Below are 24,814 nucleotides of genomic sequence, written 5' to 3' on the forward strand. Positions count from 1 at the left end.
AAGAAGCAATTACTATACCAAGGGGTAAGATCACGGGAAAACCCCCAAGAAAAGCCCTGGCCAGGCCTCAAAGCGCATCCAGTGCAGAAATGTGCCCCCTTCGCTTTTGGCAAAAGGGAAAGGGATTAGCGGTGGTCGGCCTTAGCACTTTTGGGGTTAAAAAATTGAGACGGGACTGAACAGAGGTCTCAAATCCGCCCTGTCGAGCCTCTGCAATTTCTGAATCTCCGTTCCCACCAATCTCACGCGCAAGCAGGGAGACGCCAGTAAGTGACGGTGCGAACCAGCGAGGAACATCTGGCCTATAAGCCGGGAGGCCGCGAAGCGCGCCGCCGGAAGCGGAGGGACGGCGGAGCCACGCCCTAGCGCCCGGCCGCAGCTCTGTCTTCCGCTGCCCCCACCACGGACGGGCGGGGCTAAGGCGGAAGGGCACGGAAGGAGGTGACGCTGTAAGTGAGCGCCGGCGTCGCGGCGGCGCCTGTGAAGGAAGCTCGGTGGCTGTGGCCGCTGCGAGCAGGCCGGGCACCTCCTCACTGACCAGGGTTCCCTAGAATTGGCGAAGGCGGGGTCGCAGGCTGAGTTGCCGCAGTATCTCGACCCCTGGTGCGGCAGGTGCGGGCAGCGAGGGACGTAGGTAAGCAGGAGCCCCGGTGTCAAATCGGAATGACTTACGGACCGGGCTGGCTGGCCATTCCCGCGCCAGTGCGCGCCAGCTCAGCACCCCGGCCTGAAGGCCTCAGGCGCTGCCCTCCCCCCACACCCGAGCCGGAGGCAGCAAATTTCTCCCTGGGCGCTGCTGTTCTTTCCTGGAGGCGGGCAGGGAGCTCGTTCCGAGGCACCGTTGTCCTCCCCTTTTTCTCCCCAGTCTGAACTGTACGACGCAGAAGCAAAAAAAGCTAGCGCCCCCGGCCGCTTCTCCTGAGGCCAGGGAAAGGTTTGAAAAGAAGAGCTGCTGTTAGAGGTCCCCCCGGACTGCGGATTGGGAATCCAAAGGTTTATATTTGTTCGGACCGTTCTGCTTCCTTCCTGCATTTAGTTCTTTCAGCCCGCACTCCTGGGACCTTGTTGTAGTGAATGGGTATGGCACAATTAAACGCTAGGGTGGTGGGAAGCTTGTTTTCCATAAAGCTTTTTATTTTTGTTTCTGTGCTAGTTAGTATCAACCCCCATTGCACTGGGCTTCTGTGCTGGGGGAAGAGGGACGCGGAGAGGATGTGGGAAATGAGGGTTTTGTATGTAAGAGTCGGAACAGCTGAGTTAAAATCTTAGCCTGCCATTTGGTGGTGGTTTTAATCTTGTGCTAGATACTTCGACATTTTTAACCACACGTAAATGGGCGCCTTTTTATGCCTATATAAATAGGGAGAATGAAATGGAGTGAAAAAAGCAGAACATCAGTCATTAAATGTTTTGGATTTAGGAATATCCTGGACACTTAATGGTAGGTTTCTAATTATGTCTTTTACGCAGAATAACTGAGTTTGGTATGAAGGAGGGTGTGTGGTTAGAACCTAACTGCAGGCTCGGTTTGGGGTTGTGCAGCATTAGGAAGAGGTCAGACTCTCCTAGCTACCCAGGTATCTTATGTTTGTTGATAAAACATTGCTGGTTTATGAGGAATAACCTAAATCAGTTCTGCTTCTTTCTCCAGATACTTGTGCTCAGTGGGCCCTTTCTAGGAAGAAAAGCTGGAGGGGATTCATTTACACTTTGGCCTGCTTTAGAAGGAATTCTTCACACATATTTCTGAGGATCCCTGCGCTATGCTTCTAACAGAGTTGAAAATGTGCAAGGAATTGCAGAGAAATGACCCTTTGAGTGGCTGGATATTACAGTCATGAGTTAATCTGAGGAGCTGCCTTTCTCTGTATTGGGGAGTAAGACATATCCCACTCTGAAGTTTAATAGACCCTAAGTCAGAGGAATGTTCAGGGAAGAGGGTGTGGCAATGCAGTTAAGTGATCTGAGTAGAGAGCACCTGTTCTTACAGTTGCTTGGTCAGACAGTTAAGGATGCTTTCCTTTCCTCGGCAGTGGAACATGATGCTGATGGCTGCCACACATTATGTAGCCAAGTGCAATCTCCAGTTCCTTTATTTTTTTTTTTAAAGATTTTATTTATTTATTTGACAGAGAGAGATTACAAGTAGGCAGAGAGAGAGAGAGGAGGAAGCAGGCTCCCTGCTGAGCAGAGAGCCCGATGCGGGACTTGATCCCAGGACCCTGAGATCATGACCTGAGCCGAAGGCAGCTGCTTAACCCACTGAGCCACCCAGGCGCCCTCTCCAGTTCCTTTAGTACAGAATTGCACATGGACACAGAAGGGATCTTGAGGGTCATCTAATCCAGTGGTTCCAAAACCTGGCTGGGCATTGGAATCATTTGGGGAATTAATACAAAAGTCTAGGTGCCTGGGTGCTGTCTCAATAGATCGGAAGTATGATCTCTGTATTTGTGGTTTTTAAATAGCTTCTCAGGTGATACTCATGTTTTGAAAACCCAGATGTAGAGCCAGTTTCACATATTAGTTTATGAACAGGCTCCCAGTCAAAGTGTGATGCCATTAACAAATAACTTTACTTAAGTAAAGAGTAGTACTCTTTCAGGTTTTGTACCACTTTGAGCCCAGAAGATAGGTCCTGTAAGTCAGTAGCTCAGTATAATTCTTTTTGTATTTTCCTGTGCACTAAAACTTCTTAAAGCTCTCTGATGAAAGTATTAGATTTTACAGTAAAATATCTTACTAAATGTTGCTTAGGTTGTTTTTTGGCACAAGTATATAAAGGTTATATCACTTTGTACGTCAGTTTTTTAGTAGGCTTTTATGCCAAGCTTTCATAAACCATGGAAAAATTTCAATTTAAGAAAATTTTCCTTTTGCTTTGGCTTATAAACCCAGTGCAGGGGTTTATAATACATAGGTTGCCTTTTCTTTCTTTGTTTCTTTAAACCCCTTCCTCCATCCTAGTATGCATGGCCACTTTGTATCACTAATCAGCTTCTAGTGGAGTGCAGTTTGAGGACTTCCCTCTGAAGGTCTCTAATTGCCTATAAACACCTAATTTAGTTAGAGGCTTTCAGTATTTAAGCTTGAATTTTTAGTCCTTTTTCTTTTCTTGGTTTAGTTGTAATGTGCCACTGATTTAAAGCATTTGGTAGAAGCCTGGAAAGGATCAACTGATTAGATGATAACAGTGCTTCACATGCACTTTTCTTAGGGTGGAAAAGCCTCATGATATAAAGGTAGGTAGATAGATGTATTTTTTTTTTTTCATCACATTCAAATGAGAGATGTATATTTACTTTTCTTAGAGTGGAAAAACTCTATATCTATCTCATCAGGCTTTTCCACTCTAAGAAATGTACATATGAGACACTTTTACCACCTTATCAGTTGATCATATACATATATATTGCTTTAGTATTCCTATTCTGTGTTATTAGTAGAGATGGAAATGGACCCTACTTTACAAATCCTCCAGAGGTGGATGCTGAGTTATTTTCTGAAAGTAATCTTGTTTATAGTATGTTACCTTTCTACTACCAGATGACAAAGGGTGTTCTAAATTTGCTCATTAATAAAAACATGTTAACAGGGTGCCTTGCTGACTTAGTCCTTAGAGCATGTGACTCTTGATCTTGGGGTCATGAGTTTGAGCCCCACATTGGGTATAGAGATTACTTAAATAAATAATTAAAATAAACAAACCATGTTAACAAATGCATTGTACATGAATTTGAGTCTAGAGAAACCTATGATACATGTCTGGGATGAAAAGCCAAGTCATGGAGTCTCTAAGTTTTTTATTTTTGTGTCTGAAATACCCTAATTCTGAGGTTTTAAAAATTGCTGTTTCAGATTCTGACAGAGCAGACTTTTCAAGTAGAGGGACTTAAAAAGGATAAATATGGACCCAGAGTCCCAATTTTAGTCTAAACTGATAGAACAGATTTAACATAGAAACAGAGGCAGGGTGAGGATAGTAACATGAAGACCTAGTGAAAGTCATTTGCTGGTCCTTGAGGCAGTCTTCTATGTCTATGAGGACTTGAGACCAAAACTGGATACTTGATAAAAGTTTTACCAGTAGGGACTATAAATGGGTTAGTCTCTGGTTCTCAATCTTGGTCTTTTTATGGTTCATTCATGTTCTCCGATGCCAGTGGGCATTATTTTTTTGTTTGTTTTTGTTTTTAATCTTGTTTCCTGTAGCCCCAGACCAAGGTAGGCATTGGCCTCAAGTGACTGGCAGAAGGTACAGCCAGCCTCGGGTATAATTGGTAGGGAGTTATCCTGAGTTTATTTGTAAGAGGAGCAAAAATTAGATCTTAGGCTAAACACACACATGAAAAGTGTTAAGATGCCTGCTGGGGGCCACCTGGGTGGCTCAGTCAGTCAAGCTAGCCTGACTCTTGGTTTTGGCTTGGGTCCAGATCTCAGGGTCCTCTGATTGAGCCACACATCAGGCTCCACCCTCAGTGGAGTGTGTTTGATGTTCTCTCTTGCTCTCCCTCTTCTTTTCCTGATCGTGCTGTTTCTCTAGAATAAATAAATCTTTAGTGGCAAAAAAAAAAATCTGGTTTCCTACTACAAGCCATTCAGTCTCTCATATTTCTGGGATGGGTAACCCCATCCCTATTTATTTGCTGTGCAACGGCTATGACTGTCTTTTTACGTCTGCTAAAAAGAACTTTTTCATAGCAGTGCTTGAGTTAACCTGTATGGTGGCTACACTGCAAACATTTCCCCTTAAGGATGGATCCCTTAAGGATTGTTCAGACTTAGGACTGTCTGGAAGTCAGTGAGTATCTCATAAAAGTTGAAGCTCTTTTTTTTTTTTTTTTTTAAAGATTTTATTTATTTGAGAGTGACAGAGAGTGAGCAGGAAAGAGAAAGCACAAGCCAGGGGGAGAAGCAGAAGGAGAAGTAGACTCCCTGCTGAGCCGGAAGTGGGGCTTGATCTCAGGACCCTGAGATCATGACCTGAGCCGAAGGCAGATGCTTAACCAACTAAGCCACCAAGGCACCCTGAAAGCTCATTTTTGTTTTCATTGTGTGTGTGTTTTATGTCTGAACATATGTTGGTATTTGGTGAACATGAATACAACAGCAGTGTCAAGAATACTGGGGCAGGGGGCGCCTGGGTGGCTCAGTGGGTTAAAGCCTCTGCCTTCGGCTCAGGTCATGATCTCAGGGTCCTGGGATCGAGCCCCACATGGTTCTCTCTGCTCAGCAGGGAGCCTGCTTCCCTTCCTCTCTGCCTGTCTCTCTGCCTACTTGTGATCTCTCTCTCTCTGTCAAAAAAAAAAAAAAATACTGGGGCAGAAATGTAGAGGAACCACCTGTGGAGGTTGCTTTTAATTTTAATTACATGTGGTTGGGAGTGCATGCTTGGGATTTGTGGATTTTAGGGTATACTGATGGATTCTTTTATTGGAGAACCTTCCGTAGCAACATCTTTGGCTTTCCTCCTGAGTGAGTTAGATTCCTCAAAAAAGAATTTTCAGATCTTCTGCTTGGAGCTTGTAAGCTGGCATCCAGCAGTCTGGGTTAGAGGTTTTAGCCCTTAGTGTGTAGACTCTGCTTATGTTCATTTAACTCAACTCTTTTCAGTATGATACCTTCATTCTTAGCTGGACCAGCTGTTTTCAGTCCAGGAATCCATTGTTTTACCCTCTAGAGCTGCAGTGTCCAATTTGGTAGCCAGTAGCCAAATGTAGCAACTTAAATTTAATAATTAAAATTAAAGAATAAGTTCCTCATTTGCATCATAGACACATTTCAAGTGGTCAGTAACTGTATGTGCCCAGAGGCTACCATATAAGACAAGGTAGATAGAAACTTTCTATTATTGTGGAAGTTTTATTGGATTACACTGTTTTAGTATAGAAAATAAAGCTCCATGCTTCTCCCAGGGTGGGATAGGGGTGGTAGTTGGCTGTATTTTGTGGAGAGTAGGAGGGTATCTAAGTGATTTGACCAATCTTGTTTTTAGCACCATGTTCATATCTCTTTTATAGAACTTGTTGCTGCCAATTTCTGACCTCTTTTGAGGCACTGTTATATAAATTGGATTGCTTTCCTCATTACAAGCTTAACTCTCTTCACTCTTTTTTTTTTAAATTTTCTTTAGTCTTTAAGTCAATCTGCATTTTAACTTCCAAAAGGGTTTTTTGTTGTTCTCTCTTCCATTTTGTGTATGTATGCTTAAAAAAAAAAAAAAAAAAGCCCAAACTCTTTGACTTGTATATTTTATTGTATATAAATTATATCTTAAAATTGAAAAAAAAAAAGCTTTATTTTCATCTTAATAGGACTTAGAAGGGAGTAAGAGTAAAATGTGTTCAATCTGACATCTTTTCCCGTAAGTAAAGTATGCTGTCAGCATTTAAATATGTACAACTGTCTCCATCAAAAAACCTCTGCTTGGTCTCTCTCCAATTTACTTGGGCTTCTTTATGGTCGTCTTTACTCCATCTTGGTTTTGTCCTCTTCATTCTACTAAAATTTTTCTTACAAATGTCATGAGAATCAAATTAAGACTTATAAATTTAATTTAATTTTACTTTTTTCATTTTTAGAAGTTTTTATTGTGATTGTAATGGCAGTATATTTGGGAGATTAATTTTTCTTTTTTTAATTCGGTTAAAAATTAATTAATTTTTTAATAAGCTACTGTATAGTACATCATTTATATTTATTTATTTATATTAACATATAATGTATTATTTGTTTCAGGGGTACAAGTCTGTGATTAATCAGTCTTACACAATTCACAACACTCACCGTAGCACATACCCTCCCCAGTGTACATCACCCAGCCACTCCATCCCTCCCCTTCCCCTCCCCTCTAGCAGCTGTCAGTTTGTTTCCTGAGATTAAGAGTCTCTTATGGTTTGTTGTCCTCTCTGGTTTTGTCTTGTTTCATTTTTCCCTTCCCTTACCCTATGATCCTCTGTCTTATTTCTCATATTCCTTGTATCAGTGATATCATATGATAATTGTCTTTCTTTTTTCTTTCTTTCTTTTTTTCTTTTTTTTTTTTTTTTGACAGAGAGAGATGACAAGCAGGCAGAGAGGCAGGCAGATAGAGAGGAGGAAGCAGGCTCCCTGCTGAGCAGAGAGCCTGATGCGGGGCTCAATCCCAGGACCCTGGGATCATGACCTGAGCCGAAGGCAGCTGCTTAACCCACTGAGCCACCCAGGCGCCCCTGATAATTTTCTTTCTTTGATTGACTTATTTCGCTTAGCGTAATAACCTCTGGTTCCATCCACGTCATTGCAGATGGCAAGATTTCGTTTTTGTTTTTGTTTTTTTTTGAGGGCTGCGTAATATTCTGTCGTGTGTATGTATATTTATCACATCTTTTTTTTATTTATTTTTTTTAAAGATTTTATTTATTTATCAGAGAGAGAGGGGGAGAGCGAGCACAGGCAGGCAGAATGGCAGGCAGAGGCAGAAGCAGGCTCCCTGCTGAGCAAGGAGCCCGATGTGGGACTCGATCCCAGGACGCTGGGATCATGACCCGAGCCAAAGGCAGCTGCTTAACCAACTGAGCAATCCAGGCATCCCATATCACATCTTCTTTATCCATCCATCTGGTGATGGACATCTAGGCTCTTTCCATAGTTTGGCTATTGTGGACATTGCTGCTATAAACATTGGAGTGCATGTTCCCCTTTCTAATCACTACATTTATATCTTTAGGGTAAGTACCCAGTAGTGCGATTGCTCGGTCGTAGGGTAGCTCTATTTTCAACCTCCGTGTTGTTTTCTAGAGTAGTTGCACCAGCTTGCATTTCAACCAACAGTGTAAGAGGGTTCCCCTTTCTTGGTATCCTTGTCAACACCTGTCATTTCCTTACCTGTTAGTTTTAGCCATTCTGACTGCTGTGAGGTGGTGTCTCACTGTGGTTTTGATTTGTATTTCCCTGACATCAAGTGATGTTGAATACTTATTCATGTGTCTGTTGGCCATTCGGATGACTTCTTTGCAGAAACTTCTTCACGTCTTCTGCCTGTTTCTTGATTGGATTATTTATTCTGTGGGTGTTGCATTTAATAAGTTCTTCATGGATTTTGTGTACTAGCCCTTTATCTCATATGTCATTTGCAAATACCTTCTCCCATTCTGTCAGTTGTCTTTGGTTTTGTTGACTGTTTCCTTTGCTGTGCAAAAGCTTTTGATCTTGATGAAGTCACAATATCTCATTTTTGCCCTTGCTTCCCTTGCCTTTAGTGATGTTTCTAGGAAGAAGTTGCTGTGGCTGAGGTCGTGGAGGTTGCTGCCTGTGTTCTCCTCAAGTATTTGGATGGATTCCTGCCTAACATTGAGGTCTTTCACCCATTTTGAGTCTGTTTGTGTGTGCTCTAATGAAATGGTCCAGTTTCATTCTTCTGCATGTGGCCGTCCAATTTTCCCAACGCCATTTGTTGAAGAGACTGTCTTTTTTCCATTGGACATTCTTTCCTGTTTTGTTGAAGTGTAGTTGATCATAGAGTTGAGGGTCCATTTCTGGGCTCTCTCTTCTGTTCCATTGATCTTTGTGTCTGTTTTTGTGCCAGTACCATACTGTCTTGATTGCAGCTTTATAGTAGACCTTAAAGTCTGGAATTGTGATGCTGCCAGCTTTGGTTTTCTTTTTCAACACTCCTCTGGCTATTCGGGGTCTTCTCTGGCTATTCGGGGGCTTCTCTGGTTCCATATAAATTTTAGGATTATTTGTTCCATTTCTTTGAAAACAGTTGAGGGTATTTTGATAGGGATTATATTAAATGTGTAGACTGCTCTAGGTAGCATAGACATTTTCACAGTATTTGTTCTTCCAATCCATGAGCACGGAACATTTTTCTATTTCTTTGTGTCTTCCTCATTTTCATTCATGAGTATTCTGTAGTTCTCTGTGTACCAATTCTTTGCCTCTTTGGTTAGGTTTATTCTGTTACCTTCTGGTTTGGGGCGCAGTTGTAAATGGGATCAATTCCTTAATTTCTTTCTTCTGTCTTTGTTGGTGTATAGAAATGCAGCTGATTTCTGTGCATTGATTTTATATCCTGACACTTTACTGATTTTATATCCTGACACTTTACTGAATTCCTGTATGAGCTCTAGCAGTTTCGGAGTGGAGTCTTTTGGGTTTTCCACATAAAGTATCATATCATCTGCAAAGAGTGAGAGTTTGACTTCTTCGGTAATTCGGATGCCTTTTATTTCTTTTTGTTGTCTGATTGCTGAGGATTGCTGAGGCTAGGACTTCTAGTATAGAATAGTAGTGGTTCTAGTAGTAGTTCAAGAATAGTAGTGATGAGGGACGCCTGGGTGGCTCAGTTGGTTGGACGACTGCCTTCGGCTCGGGTCATGATCCCGGAGTCCCGGGATCGAGTCCCACATCGGGCTCCCGGCTCCATGGGGAGTCTGCTTCGCTCTCTGACCTTCTCCTCACTCATGCTCTCTCTCACTGTCTCTCTCTCAAATAAATAAATGAAATCTTTAAAAAAAAAAAAAAAAAAAAGAATAGTAGTGATGATATTGGACATCCCTGCCATGTTCCTGACCTTAGGGGAAAAGCCCTCAGTTTTTCCACATTGAGAATGATATTTGCTGTGGGTTTTTCATAGAGGTCTTTTATGATATTGAGGTATGTACCCTCTATCCCTACACTGAAGTGTTTTGATTGAGAAAGGATGCTGTGCTTTGTCAAATGCTTTTTCTACATCTATTGAGAGTCATATGGTTCTTGTTCTTTCTTTTATTAATGTATCATATCACATTGATTTGCGGATGTTGCATCAACCTTGCAGCCCCGGAATAAATCCCTCTTAGTCATGATGAATAATCCTTTTAATGTACTGTTGAATCCTATTGGCTAAGTTTAGATTCTGTTTTTTAGATTAAGGTTTTATTTATTTATTTGAGAGAGAGAAGCATGAGAGGGGGAGGGTCAGAGGGAGAGAATGTGGGACTTGCTCCTGGGACTTGAGGATCATGACCTGAGCTGAAGGTAGTCACTTAACCACCTAAGCCAGCGAGGCCTCCTTAGTGAAAATGTTTACATCCATGTTCATCAGGGATGTTGGTCTGTAGTTCTCCTTTTTGATGGGGTCTTTGTCTGGATTTGGGATCAAGGTAATGCTGGTCTTATAAAATGAGTTTGGAAGTTTTCCTTCCATTTTTATTTTTTGAAACAGTTTCAGGAGAATAGGTATTAATTCTTCTTTAAATGTTTGGTAGAATTCCCCTGGGAAGCCATTTGGCCCTGGGCTCTTGTTTGTTGGAAGATTTTTGATTACTCCTTCAATTTCCTTACTGGTAAGGGTCTGTTCAGGTTTTCTATTTCTTTGTGGTTCAGTTTTGGTAGTTTATACATCTCTAGGAATGCATCCGTTTCTTCCAGATTGTCTAATTTGCTGTCATGCAGTTGCTCATAATATGTTCTTATAAGTGTTTGTATTTCTTTGGTGTTGGTTGTGATCTCTTCTCTTTCATTCTTTGGGTCCTTTCCCTTTTATTTTTGCTAAGTCTGGCCAGGGGTTTATCAGTCTTATTAATTCTTTCAAAGAACCAGCTCCTAGTTTTGTTGATCTGTTCTACTGTTCTTTTGGTTTCTATTTCATTGATTTCTGCTCTGATCTTTATTATTTCTCTTCTGTTGCGGGTTTTAGGCTTTCTTTGGTGTTCTTTCTGCAGCTCCTTTAGGTGTAGTGTTAAGTTGTATAGTTGAGACCTTTCTTGTTTCTTGAGAAAGGCTTGTCTTGCTATATACTTTCCTCTTAGGATCACCTTTGCTGCATCCCAAAGATTTTGACCAGTTGTGATTTCATTTTCATTTGTTTCCATGAATTTTTAAAATTCTTCTTTAATTTCCTGGTTGACTTCAGTCATTCTTTAGTAGGATGCTCTTTAGCCTCCATGTATTTGAGTTCTTTCCAACTTTCCTCTTGTGGGTGAGTTCTTGTTTCAAAGCATTATGGTCTGAAAATATGCAGGGAATGATCCCAATCTTTTGGTATCTATTGATCTGACTTGTGACCCAGAATGTGATCTATTCTGGAGAATGTTCCATGTGCATTAGAGAAGAATGTGCATTCTGTTGCTTTGGGATGGAATATTCTGACTATATCTGTGATGTCCATATCGTCCATTGTGTCATTTAAAACCTTTATTTCCTTGTTGATCTTTTGCTTAGGTGATCTCTCCATTTCAGGGAGGGGGTGTTAAAGTCCTTTACTATTATTGTATTATTATCCGTTTTGTATTATTGTATATTATTGTATTATTATCAGTGTTTCTTTGATTGTTAATAATTGGTTTAATAATTGGCTGCCCCCATGTTAGGGGCATAGATGTTTAAAATTGTTAGATCTTCTTTTTGGACAGACCCTTTAAGTAGGATACAGTGTCCTTCCTCATCTCTTATTTTAATCTTTGGCTTAAAATCTAATTTGTCTGATATAAGGATTGCCACCCCAGCTTTCTTTTGATGTCCATTAGCATGGGACATGCTCACTTTAAATCTGAAGGTGTCTTTGGATCTAAAATGAGCCTCTTGCAGACAGCATATCAATGGGTCTTGTTTGTTTGTTTGTTTTGTTTTTACCCATTCTTATACTCTTTGTCTTTTGATTGGGGCATTTAGCCCATTTACATTCAGGGTAACTATTGAAAGATATGAATTTAGTGCCATTTTATTGCTTGTAATGTGACTGTTTCTGTATATTGTCTCTGTTCCTTTCAGGTCTTTGTTACTTTTAGACTCTCTCTTTGCTTGGAGAACCCCTTTCAGTATTTCCTGTAGGGCTGGTTTGGTGTTTGCAAATTCTTTTAGTTTTTGTTTGTCCTGGAAGCTTTCTGTCTCTCCCTCTTATTTTCAGTGACAGCCTAGCTGGATATAATATTCTTGGCTGCAAATTTTCTCATTTAGTGCTCTGAATATATCATGCCAGTCCTTTCTGGCCTGCCAGGTCTCTGTGGATAGGTCTACTGCCAGTCTAATATTTCTACCATTGTAGATTACAGACCTCTTGTCTGGAGATGCTTTCAGGGTTTTCTCTTTGTCTTTGAGACTTGTAAGTTTTAATATTAGCTGTTGGGATGTTGACCTCTTTTTACTGATTTTGAGGGGGGTTCTCTGTGCCTCCTGGATTTTGATGTCTGTTTCCTTCTCCAAATTAAGGAAGTTCTCCACTGTTCTTTGTTCCAATATACCTTCTGCCCCCTCTCTTTCTTCTTCTTTTGGGATCCCAATTCCAATATTGTTTCGTCTTATGGTATCACTTATCTCTCGAATTCTCCCCTCATGATTCAGTATTTGTTTATCTCTTTTTCTCAGCTTCTTTATTCTCCATCATTTGGTCTTCTATATCACTAATTTTCTCTTCTGCTTCATTTATCCTACCAGTAAGAGCCTCCATTTTTTTTTTTTTTTAAGATTATATTTATTTATTTGTTAGAGAATACAAGCAGGAGAAGCAGCAGGGAGAAGGAGAAGCAGGCTCCCCACTGAGCAGGAAGCCCGATGAGGGTCTCGATCCCAGGACCCTAGGGTCATGACCTGAGTGAAGGCAGATGCTTAAGTCAGAGACTTAAGGTGCCCCAAGCCTTCATTTTTGATTGTACCTCATTAGTAGCTTTTTGATTTCAAGTTGGTTGGGTTTTAGTTCTTTTATTTCCCCAGAAAGGGATTCTCTGCTATCTTCTTTGCTTTTTTTTTTAAAGCTCAGCTAGTATCTTTATAATCGTCATTCTGAACTCTAGTTCCAGCATCTCACTAATGTTTGTATTGAGTAGGTCCCTAAGAGTCGGTACTGCCTCTTGTTCTTTTTTTTTTTTTGAGGTGAGTTTTTCTGCCTTGTCATTTTGTCCAGAGAAGAAGAGATGAGTGAGAGAACAAAATGCTAAAAGGGTAACAACGACCCCAGAAAAATATACTCTAAACAAATCAGAGGCGACCCAAAGCTGGGGGTGTGGAGAGCCATCCAGCAGATGCAAGGAGTCACGTAGACGGGAGTGCCTGAAGATTGAGAAACTGAGAATGATTGGTTTAGGAGGATGTGGGTGCGTTAGCATTAGTAATAAAAGAAGCTTGCCACTCACCTCGTCTGCGGGTCGTTCTTGCGGGCCGAGAGCGACAGGGGGGAAAAGAAAGGGAAAAAAAAAATGATCAGGCTGGTGAATAGAACAGTCATATACTTGATTTGGGGTGTATTTTGGTCTGCTAGAAGAAACTTCCTCTCAAAATTTTAAAGAACGAAAAAATAAATATGTATATATATGTATGTTAAATACATTGAAGTGATAGAATATGACTGAAAAATCAAAATGAAAAGATTTTTTAAAAAATAGTGATAAGATGTTGGTTAAAATAGGAAAGAGGAAAAATTAAAATAGAAAAATAAAGAAAATTTTAAAAATTTAACTTTGAAAGACTAAAGAATCATGGAGAAAAAGTCATGAATTCTATGTGCTGTATTCCCCAGCACTGGAGTTTTGCAATTCTCATTCATCTGTATACTTGGTCTTGGCTGGATGTTCTTGCTGATCTTCTGGGGGAAGGGCATGTTGCAGTGATCCTCAGGTGTCTTTGCCCAAGGTAGAATTGCACTGCTCTTGCCAGGGTCTGAGCTACATAATCTGCTTGGGTTTTCTCTCAGTAGCTTTTTTTCCCTGAAAGCTTTCTGTACAGCTTTGGAGAACAAGCATGCAAATGGCGGCCTCTCCACCTCCGGGCCTTTAGGGCCCCCGCCTTCAGTGAGCCCTCAAAGAAAAGGAATCAATCACTCCTGTTTCCCTGGTCTCCGGCCATGCTCTGTGCTCACCTGGCCTGTGACCAAGCATTTCTGTCTCTGGCACACTGTCCTGTTTGGAGTCTGCAAACCCAGCAGATTCCTGCAGGATGCTCCCATGCTCCTTCTTCCAGTGGAGGAAGGAGAGGGTTGGTCTCCCCGAATCTGCCACTTGTGAAGTCCTTGCTGGTAGAGTAGTGACCTGACTTTGCCTTAGATCATGGTTTATGGCAACTGCTAGCTGAGATCCCATTCCTTGGCTTTGTCTTTGCAGCTGGCTTCCCTGTTCCGATACCTGGGAGCTCTGCCACACTCAGGCACTCACGGTCTTTCTGTAACCCCGAGGCTTCTGAGACCACACTGTCCCAGGGAGGATTCCACCCCCAACCCCAGCTTAATCACTGAAGTGATGTCCCTCTGTGGAGCAGATTTCTAAAAGTTCTGATTTTGTGCTCTGCTGCTCCATTCCTTGCCTGGAGCCAGCAGATGGAGCCCCCCCCCACCCCTGCCCAGCAGTCTATCTTCCTGTATATTGCTTCCAATTCACTTCTCCGCACGTCCTACCTTCCAGAAGGTAGTCGCTTTTCTGTTCATGGAATTACTGTTACTCTTTTCTTTGATCTCCTGTTGAGTTAGTGTAGGTTTCAGAATGGTTTGATAACTAGCTGAATTTGGGACCAGATGAAATTTAGGTCTCCTACTCCTCTGCCATCTTGCTCCTCCCATCATTAATTTTTGATGTAGTGTTCAGTGATTCTTCAATTGCATGTACATAACATGTGCCCTCCTTTAACCCATTACCCTTTTACCCCATTGCCCTACTCCCTCCCCTCTGAAACCCTCAGTTTGTTTCCTAGGGTCCATAATCTCTCATGGTTCATCTTCCTCTCTGATTTCTCCCCCTTCAGATTTCCCACCCTTCCCCTATGATATCCTCCATGCTATTACTTATGTTCTACATCTGAGTGAAACCCTATGATAATTATCTTTCTTTGCTTAACTTAATTCACTTAGCATAATCCCTTCCAGTCCACTCATGTTGATGCATCTTTTCTGATGGCTGAATGATATTCCATTGTATATATGTACCACATTTTCTTTATCCTTTCATCTGTTAAAGGGCATCTCAGTTCCTTCCAAAGTTTGGCTATTGTGGACATTGCTGCTATGAATATTGGGATGCATGTGCCATGGGTAAATACCTAGTAGTGCAGTTGGTGAGTCTTAGGGTAACTCTATTTTTAACATCTTGAGGAGTCTCCATGCTATTTTCCAGAGCAGCTATAACATCTTGCTTTCCCACCAACACAAATGGAGACTTTTAAATCCTTCTCGTTTTTTTCCTTTCCTTTCCCTTCCTTCCTTCCTTCCTTTCTCTCTCTCTCTCTCTTTCTCTTTCTTTTTTTTGTCATGACCTTCCTGCCAGTCATGGGGCTCAAACTCATGACCCTGAGATCAAGAGTCTCATGCTATACTGAGTCAGCCAGGCAACCAGTCCTTGTCTTGATTGACTTTTCACGGGCCTTTGACCATTTCCCTCCTTCTAGAAACTTCAGTTATCTACCTCTTCCCCTGTTCATTTCTTCTTACTTCCCTTTGCTAAGTAGTCTTTTCTTTTACCTCACTGGTACATCCTAGAGTTCCTCAGAAGATTGCCATAGGGTGCGTCTGCTTCTACCTCTTACAGATTCTCCCTAGGTAAGCTTATTAGTTTCCATAGCTTTAGTTACTATAAGCTGATGGCTTAAAGTGTGATATCTTCTTCTTAGACTTCCTGACCTGTATATCCAATAGTGTATGTCCACTTGGATTTCCTTAGGTCACCTCAGATCTAACATGTCTAAAACTAAAGGCATAGCCGGTCTAATCTTCTTCTAATCTTTGTCCATTTGTTCCATATAAATTGTGCAAATGTACAATAAAATATACAAACCATTTATTTTATGGAGTAAACATCTTATTAATAAGATTTTTCAGTGATTATATTACTTTTAAGTATTGGGAAGAATGAATTCCAAATCTTTTATGTTGGTAGTACACAGTGAGAGTATGTTTGAATTTCATAGTGTATTTTAGGGATGCCCAAGGTGGCTCACTTGGTTAATGGTGTGCTTTTGGCGCAGGTCCTGGGGTTGAATTCCACGTCAGGCTCCCTGCTTGGTGGGAGCCTGTTTCTCCCTCTCCTCCCTGCTCATGCTTGCTCTTGCTATCTCTGTCTCTCCTGTCAAATAAATAAATAAATAAATAAAGTCTTTTAAAAAGTTTATTTTAAATGTCTTTTACCATTGATAAAGAAGTAAAGTAAAATAAAGTACCCTAAACCAGAGGTTGTCAACTTTCTCTGTTCACAGCCCCCTTCATGACTTTTTCATAGTGCCCTTAGGCCCAGTAGTTTATTAAGTAATTAGTAATGGCTTTAGGTAGATCTAAACAACTTAATAAGTATGCCCTAGTAACCTATTAGTTTTTTTTTAAAAATACACATAAATTGAAAGACAATATAGTTTTTTAATTTCATTCTTAATAAACCACAGTTACATAATATACTTGTTGGGCACTATAGAACTTCTCATACCTTGGAACCATTAGACACTGCCACCCACATTTCCTGTTCCAAATTGGTTTTTGTGCAGTATTTTTTTTTTTATCATCACAGCAACCAGCCAAAACCCAGGTTTGCAAAGATATGATGTCATCAAAAGGAATATACCAGGATATAATTTGAAACTGAATTATATTAAATTGATAGATTGTGGAGTGCTTGACAGGTGTGACAGATAAAGAATATCATTTTTTCCCCTCTGATTTCGAATACTTTACATCCCTGTGAAGTTATTGCAGAACCCCAGGGTACCTTGGCACACATTTTAGGAATTGTGGGCCTAAAGTGTTAATAGTTTGGTGTAAATTCCTTTTTTTTTTTTTTTTTTTTTTTTAAGATTTGTTTATTTGCCAGGGGTAGGGGTAAAGGAGAGAGAAACTCAACCAGACTCACAGGGCTCAAATCTGGATTCTGAGATCATGACTTAAGCTGAAACCAAGAGTCAGATGCTTACCTGACTGAGCCACCCTTTGGCTGAGCCTGTTGTATAAATTCTTTTAGACATTTTTCAACCTATAAACTCTTAAAATATACACACTTTTTTTTTTCTTTTTAACAAAAATGGGTTCATATGTATTGTTTAGCAACTTTTTTTTTTCATTCAATTGTGTATTATTATGGTAAAGAAATTGGGTTAAATGTACATATTTAATTCCACATCAGCCTGAAAACTCCTTTAAAACTATAGAGAAGTGAGGGGTCCCTGGCTGGCTCACTCAGTAGAACTCATGACTTGATCTTGGAGTGGTGAGTTCAAGCGTCATGTTGGACATAGAACTTAACTTAAAAAACTGTAGAATTGTTGTTAGGTTTGTTTTTATTTTTTCCGCAAATGATAAAGAATGGAAGCAGTGAGAATAACAACATTCTGGAAACTGGAAAGCAGAAAAGATTAGTGGTAACTGGTTAGCAGACTTGAGAAAGCTGAATCCTAAACCAAGTGGAGAGAGCCAACAAGTAATCATGTTTGTGTTTTAGAAGCTTTTAAAAGTTTCAGAATTAGTGGTGTCTTGTACTGTGAAAGTGAAGGTGAAAGTGAGACCAAAAATATGTGATTGAAAGTTTTTTTTTTTTAATTGTTCAAAAATTTCATTATTTCAGAGAGAGAGAGTGTGCACGAGCAGGAGGGGGAGAAGGAGAGACAGTCCAGCCAACTTCAAATTATATCCTGGTATATTCCTTTTGCTGACATCATATCTGGGTTTTTGTTGGTTGCTGTGATGATTAAAAAAAAAAAATACTGGGGCACCTGGGTGGCTCAGGGGGTTAAAGCCTCTGCCTTCGGCTAGGGTCATGATCCCAGGGATTGAGCCCCGAGTCGGGCTCTCTGCTCAGCAGGGAGCCTGCCTCCCTTTCTCTCTCTGCCTGCCTCCCTGCCTACTTGTGATCTCTGTCAAATAAATAAATAAATAAAATCTTAAAAAAAAAATTTCCACTACTGGTCAGGAAGTCTAAGAAGAAGATACCACAGGAATTCCACTTTAAGCCCTCAGCTTATGGTAACTAAAGCCGACTTTGTGCTGAGGTTCTGACCTGAGCCAAAACCAAGAGTCAGAAGCTTAACTGACTGCACCACAAAGGCACCCCTGAAAGTCATCTTTAAGAAAAAAACTTCCAGGGTGCCTGGGTGGCTCAGTTGGTTGAGCGACTGCCTTTGGCTGAGGTCATGATCCTGGATTCCTGGGATCTAGTTTCTGAAGTGAGTCTCTTATAGGCAGCGTATAGATGGGTCTTGTTTTTTTGATTCAGCCATTTTGTGTTGGAGCATTAAGTCCATTTACATTTAAAATAATTACTGGTAAGTATGTATTTATTGCCATTTTAAAAATTTTTCTCTGATTATTTTTGTAGTTCTGTTTCTTTCTTTTCTTGTTCTCTTTGTGATTGGTGACTTTTATAGTGTTCTGTTTGGCTTTCTTTCTCTTTATTTTCTTGTATCTGTTACAGATTTTTGGTATGTGATTACCATGGAATTCATATATAAGTATATCCTAAGCCTAAGTATATAGCAGTGAGCATATATTAAGTCGATGGTCATTTAAGTCCAGACACATTCTAAAAGAACTTGTTTTATTTCCCTTCCACATTTTATGTACATGTTTCTGTATTTTACATCTTTTAATTCATTATTGTCTTACATCTAATTATTGCCTTTTCTTTTCCACTTAAAGAAGTCTCTTTTCCATTTCTTGTAAGAACAGTTTAATACTGATGAACTCCTTTAACTTTTGTTTCAGAAACTTACTCTCAATTCTGAATGATCATCTTGCCAGGTAAAATATTCTTGGATATAGGTTTTTTCCCTTTCCACGCACTGGCCTGCAAAATTTTTTTCTCTCTCTCTTTTCTTTCTTTCTTTTTCTTTCATATCTTATTTACTTATTTCACACACCGAGAGAGCACAAGTAAAGTGAGCAGTGGGGAGAGGGAGATGGAGAAGCAGGCTCCCCACAGAGCAGGAAGCCCAATGTGGGACTCGATCCCTGGACCCTGGGATCATGACCTCAGCTGAAGGCAGCTGCTTAACCAGCTGAGCCACCTAGGTGCCCCTGGCCTGCAAAGTTTCTGTTGAAAAATCAACTGATAACCTCATAGGGTTTCCTTTGTATGTAACTTCTTACTTTACTCTTGCCTTTTTAAAAATTCTCTATCTTTAAACTTCGACATTTTGGTTATTATGTGTTACAATGTTGACCTCCTTCAGTTCATCTTGTTTGGAACTCTGTCTTTCCTGAACCTGGATATCTGTGCTTCTTCCAGTTAGGAAAGTTTTAAGGTATTATTTCTTCAAATAACTTCTCTGCCCCCTTTTCTCTCTCTTCTCCTTCTGGGACCCCTTTAATGTGAGTGTTTGTTCACTTGATATTGTCCAAGAGATTGCTTAATGTACCTCATTAAATTTCTTTTTTTTTTTTTTCTTTTTTACTTTTCAGCTTAGGTGCTTTTTTTCCCTTCTTTTTTATCTTCAGCTTGAGTGCTTTCCATTGCCTTGTTTCAAGATTGCTGATGGTTTCTTCTCATCCACCGATTTACTGTTGATTCCCTCTAATCTATTTTCTATATCAGTTTTACTGTGTTCTTAAACTTTGGTTCTTTTTTAATATTTTCTATATCCTTATTGGAAGTTTTCACTGAGTTCTTTCACTCTTCTCTCCAGTCCATTGAGCATCTTTAATATAATTACTTTCAACCCTTTATCAGACATGACATATTGCTTATCTCTGTTTCATTTAGTTCTCTTTTTTTGAGCTTTTGTCTTGTTCCTTCGCTTGGAGCATATTCTTCTGTCTCGTTTTGCTTGACTTCCTGTGTTTGCTTCTATGAATTGGACAGAACAGCTACTCGTAAACTTGAAGGAATGGCCTTGAATATGGTGTTCCCTTTGTAGGCTGTGTGTACTTGGTGGCTTGTTGACTGCCTGGAGCTGTGGTTTGTGTGGGCTGGGGGTTGTGGTGCACTCTGCACTGGGGCTGCCCTTGTGGCATAACCAGAGCTTAAGTGGGCTTGGCTTGGGGTGGCCCTGAGGCTTTTTGCACAGAGGGGCCTCTTGCAGGATAGCTGAAGTCAACGGGGTGTAAGCCAGGGGATTCTTGGGGCTGTTTGTGCAGAGGGTACCCAGGCAGGGCAGCTAAAACTGAAGTGGGCATGGCTGGTGCAGTCCCTGTGCATTGCCACAGAGGGTGCTTTGGTAGAACAGCTGAAGCTGAAGTGGGAATAAGCTGGGGTGTTCTGGGATTGTCTGCACAGGGGGTACTCTGGTGGGGGCAGGTGTAGACCAGGAGCCTGGGGCTCACTGAGGCAGTAAGGCAGAGCACCCAGACCCTGACCCCATCCGTGCCATCAGGGTGGATGGGGGATTGTAAACTGGCACTTGCTAGTCCCTTCAACTCTGGGAGAGTCCCAGCAACTCTCTTATCTTTTAACAGTGTTTTAGGTCTAGTCCTCTTTGTACTCTAGTTACTCTTTTTTTATTTTTTAAAGGTTTTGTATATTTGACAGAGCACAAGCAGAGGGCATGGGAGAGGGAGAAGCAGGCTGCCCACTGAGCAGGGAACCCAGTGTGGGTTCCCTGGATCCTGGGATCATAACCCTACCTGAAGGCAGATGCTTAACCGAGCCACCCAGGCATCCCTAAAGGACAGTATTTATATACAGTCCTTTGGAATCTAGCCCTATACAGTCAAAATATTTTCTAAAATGTGGGTAATTTTTCCTGTGTCTGCTTTTTTCAATGCAGTTATCTGTCATACAGTTAGATTCATTTGTTACTTGTATTTCATTTTGGATTCCTTTTGCATTCTACTTGATCTTAATTTTATTTGTGTGTTTAAGTATATGAAGCATCAACATGGTTGTAAAAGTCAGAACTTTTCAAACAGGCATATTTAGAGAAGTGCCACTCCTTTCTTGTCCTTCTACCATTTTCTTGTTCATTTGGGAACATCTCAAGAGAGATGTGAATCTCCCTTGCCCTATACGTTCTCATTACTTTCTGGTTTATTCTCATGTTTGTATTTCTATTTTTTGTCTATTTTGGCGGAAGGGTTTGGGTGGAGCACAAAAGGGCAGATACAGGTTTATTTTCTTATTTTTTCTTTTATGAAAGGTGGCTGTTTGGTAAATAATTTAGCCTTGCCTCAAAAGAAATCCTTTATCCTTGGCTTCTGGGAAACAATCTCGAAGACTTTGGACTGTCATATCTGATTCGAATGTCTGTATTTGCCTGGGGACTTTGGATTCCAACAGTTTAACAGATAGCTTGATTTAGGATGGGGGCTGGCTATGACAGAAAGACCAGTGAAATGATTTAGAGTAATGACTTTGGCATCAGCAGATCTCCAGAGGGGCTGAAAAACTGAGCTCCATCATGTGGGCAATCACTTTTGCTTAAAATCCCCGAATAAAAACTCTGGATATCAAGGCTCAGGTGAGCCTTCCCTGGCTGGCAATATTGTCACACACTGATGTCAGGAGGTTAAAGCTGTTCTACTCCATGGTAAGAGGACAACTGGAAGCTCCACACTTGTTACTTCTCTTGACTCTGCCCTCTGTGCTTCTCCACTTGGCCGATTTTAATCCATATTCTTCAGCTTTTCACAAGCCATAACTATGAATATAATAGTTTTCAGTGGGTTCTATGAGTCCTTCTGGCAAATTATCAGACCTGAGGGTGGTTTTGTGAACTCCCTGAGCTTGTAGTTGGTGTCTGTGTGCCACCGTCTTGGTGACGCACTGTTAATACTGATTTGACCTTTACTTTTCTCACCTAACCTGGAAATCATTCCATATTAGTTCATAGAGTTCCTCTTTATTCTTTTCTTTTTTAATTTTTAAAGATTTTTTTTTTTTTTTAAATTTATTTGACAGACAGAGGTCACAAGCAGGCAGAGAGGCAGGCAGAGAGAGAGAGAGGAAGGGAAGCAGGCTTCGCTGTGGAGCAGAGAGCCCTATGCGGGGCTCGATCCCAGGACCCTGGGATCATGACCTGAGCTGAAGGCAGAGGCTTTAACACACTGAGCCACCCAGGCGCCCCTCTTTTTTAATTTTTAAAAATATTTTATTTATATTTAAGAGAGAGACATTGTGACAGAGATAGAGAGCACAAGCAGAGAGGAGAGGGAGAAACAGGGGCTTGATCCCATGCAGGGCTCGAACCCAGGTTGGTCATGACCCAATCAGAAGGCAGATATTTAATATATTTGTAAGTAATCTTTATACCCAACATGAGGCTTGAACTCACAACCCCAAGATTAAGAGTTGCATGTTCTACCTACTGAGCTAGCCAGATGCCCCATCTTTATTCTTTCATAACTTAGTCATGTAGAAGTATAACTTACTCAAGAAGAAGTAGTGTAGAAGAACCCTACTTTATTCAAGTACTGTCCTTGTAGGTTTTCAGTATTTTGCAATTACAGTGTTGCAGTGAATAACCTTGTGTTATGTATTTTCATTAATATTGGAGGTGTATCTTAAGGATAAATGACTAAAAATGGGATTGTTGGATTAAAAGGTAAATACCTACCTTTTGTTAGATTACCAAATTCCCTTCCAAAAGGGTTTTATTAGTTTGTATTCCTACCAGCAAAATACGAAAGTTTCTTTTCTCCCACCAACAGAATGTGTTGTGATAATTTTTGCCAGTGTTTTTGTTGAGGTATAGTTAACATCTAGCATTATATCTGTTTCAGTTGTAAAACATGACTTGCTATTTGTATACATTGCAAAATGATCACCATAGTAAGTCTAGTAAGCATCTACCACCATATATGGTAATCAAGTTTTTTTTTCTTGTGATGGGGATTTTTAAGATTCTCTCAGCAACTTTCAAATATACTGTAAAGCACTATTAATTATAGTCACTCTGTTGTATATTGTATCTCCATGACTGACTTACCTTATAACTGGAAGTTTGTACCTTTTTGACATGTCCCTCCACCCATTTTGGGCAACTCCCCAACCACCCCTTTGCCCATTTTCTTTTGAGTGAAGTTGAACATCTTATGTCTAAGGGCTGTTTAAAAATCTTTATTTGCGAATTGTCTCTGTATGTCTTTTTCCCATTTTTCCATCAGGCTTTTTTGGTTTTGTTTTGTTTTAAGATTTATTTATTTATTTATTTGAGAATGAGCACATGCAGGGGGATGGTCAGTGCAGAGATGGGGAGGGAAGAACCTCAAGCAGACTCCCCACTGAGCACGGAGCCCGATGTGGGGCTCAGTCTTACCTCTCTGAGATCATGATCTGAACCAAAATCAAGTTGTTTGCCCTACTGGCAGTCCCCCAAGCACTCTTCCCCACCTTAAAAAGAAATTTGAGAGAGAAAGATAAAGAGAGCTGGGTGAGGAGCAGATGAAGAGGGACAAACCCTGACACAGGGCTTGATCCCATGATTCTGATAGCATGACCTGAGCTGAAAAGGATGCTTAATCACCTGAGCCACCCAGGCGCCCCAGCCCTTTATTCTCTGTTGAGTTTTTGAATTCTGCTATTTTACATTTCCAAGGTCCCCTTATTGTTTGTGATTGTTTCTTTAAAAATATAATAACCTATTCTTTTTTTTCCCTTCACTGGATTTTTTTTTCTTTCTTTTTTTCTTTAAACATTTTTTTTATTTGCAATAAAGAGAGTGAGAGAGAGAAAGCACAGGTGGGGCGATTGGCAGAGGGAGAAGCAGACTACCCACTGAGCAGGGAGCCTGATGAGGGGCTCGATCTCAGGACTCTGGGATCATGAGCTGAGCTGAAGGCAGACGCCCAACTGACTAAGCCACCCAGGCACCCCTATTCTTTTTTTCTTTGTAGACAGTATTGGTTTTTTTCTTCCTTCTTGTTTTTTTAGTGTGGTAAAATATAGGTAGCATAACATTTACCATTTTAATCACTTTTAGGTATAAAGTTCAGTTCAGTGGCATTAATACATTCACACTGTTGTGCAACCATGGCCACAGTCCATCTTCAGAAGCTTTTTCATCTTCTTAAACTGAAACTCTGTACCCATTAAACAATAACTCACCTTCCCCCAGCTCAGTCAGTTAAGCATCTACCATCAGCTCAGGTTATGATCCCAAGGTCCTGAGATCGAGTGCCGCATCAGGCTCCTTGCTTAGCGCGAAGCCTGCTTTCCCCTCTGCATGTTGCTCCTCCTGCTCATGTGCTTGCTGTCTTCCTCCCTCCCTCTCTCTGACAAATAAATAAATAAAATCTTTAAGTTATTAGCAAGCTGAAATTAGAGTACTGTTTTTTTGATTCATAGTCTCGTATTGTTTCTGTCCCATCTTTAGCGGCTCTCACCTTTCCTTCTACGCTGAAGAGCCTTCATTAGTAGTGGATCTTATTAAATCTGAGGGGAAATCCTGTTTGGTTTTGACTATCATTTTTATCTACCATTCCTAATGAATGTGTTACCAGAGCTTGTGTGTGCGTGCGTGTGTGTGTGTGTGCACATATGCACATGTGCTTTTTTTTTTTTTTTTAAAGATTTATTTATCTGACAGAGAGAGATCACAAGTAGGCAGAGAGGCAGGCAGAGAGAGAGAGAGAGGAGGAAGCAGACTCCCTGCTGAGCAGAGAGCCTGATGCGGGACTCTATCCCAGGACCCTGAGATCATGACCTGAGCCAAAGGCAGCGGCTTAACCCACTGAGCCACCCAGGTGCCCGCACATGTGCTTTTTACTTAAGAGCCCAAACCCTAACTGTGTGAAAGCACCTGATAGACTTTTGTCCCTGCGTGGTCACTCAAAGTTTCTGACTGACTGACGAAGAGGAGGCTGGTCTCCCTCTTGAATTAGTGTTACTGCTTGCATTTATTTAATATATGCTTTTGCATGTCTATTTACAGCCCAAAGTAACCTGCTCTTTCTAAAATGTGAGGTATGGAACAAAGTATTTCAATATGGAATCAGAGTTATTTATTTATTTATTTGACAGAC

General features: G+C 40.8%; 2 protein-coding genes across 7 annotated transcripts in view; one reads left to right on the plus strand and one right to left on the minus strand.

Moving 5' to 3' along the window:
* The first annotated feature begins 431 nt into the window (after window positions 1-431).
* The window catches only part of SENP5 (SUMO specific peptidase 5), a 56,278-nt gene continuing 31,895 nt past the window's right edge, over window positions 432-24,814 (plus strand). For 2 of the 4 annotated variants that reach the window (XR_009350930.1, XM_059163045.1), the window contains exon 1: window positions 432-634. The gene's annotated coding sequence lies outside the window, so the exon portion shown is untranslated. The remainder of the gene's footprint in view (window positions 635-24,814) is intronic. The other 2 variants (XM_059163043.1, XM_059163044.1) reach the window with 2 other exon arrangements.
* Window positions 15,705-24,814, minus strand: part of NCBP2 (nuclear cap binding protein subunit 2) — a 49,437-nt gene continuing 40,327 nt past the window's right edge. For 2 of the 3 annotated variants that reach the window (XM_059163053.1, XM_059163063.1), the window contains exon 5: window positions 15,705-16,004. In XM_059163053.1, coding sequence (XP_059019036.1) covers window positions 15,884-16,004 — 121 coding nt within the window. In that variant the 3' untranslated portion in view covers window positions 15,705-15,883. The remainder of the gene's footprint in view (window positions 16,005-24,814) is intronic. The other variant, XM_059163057.1, reaches the window with a different exon arrangement.

The sequence above is a fragment of the Mustela lutreola genome, chromosome 2 (genome assembly GCF_030435805.1).
Source record: "Mustela lutreola isolate mMusLut2 chromosome 2, mMusLut2.pri, whole genome shotgun sequence".
NCBI lineage: Eukaryota > Metazoa > Chordata > Mammalia > Carnivora > Mustelidae > Mustela > Mustela lutreola.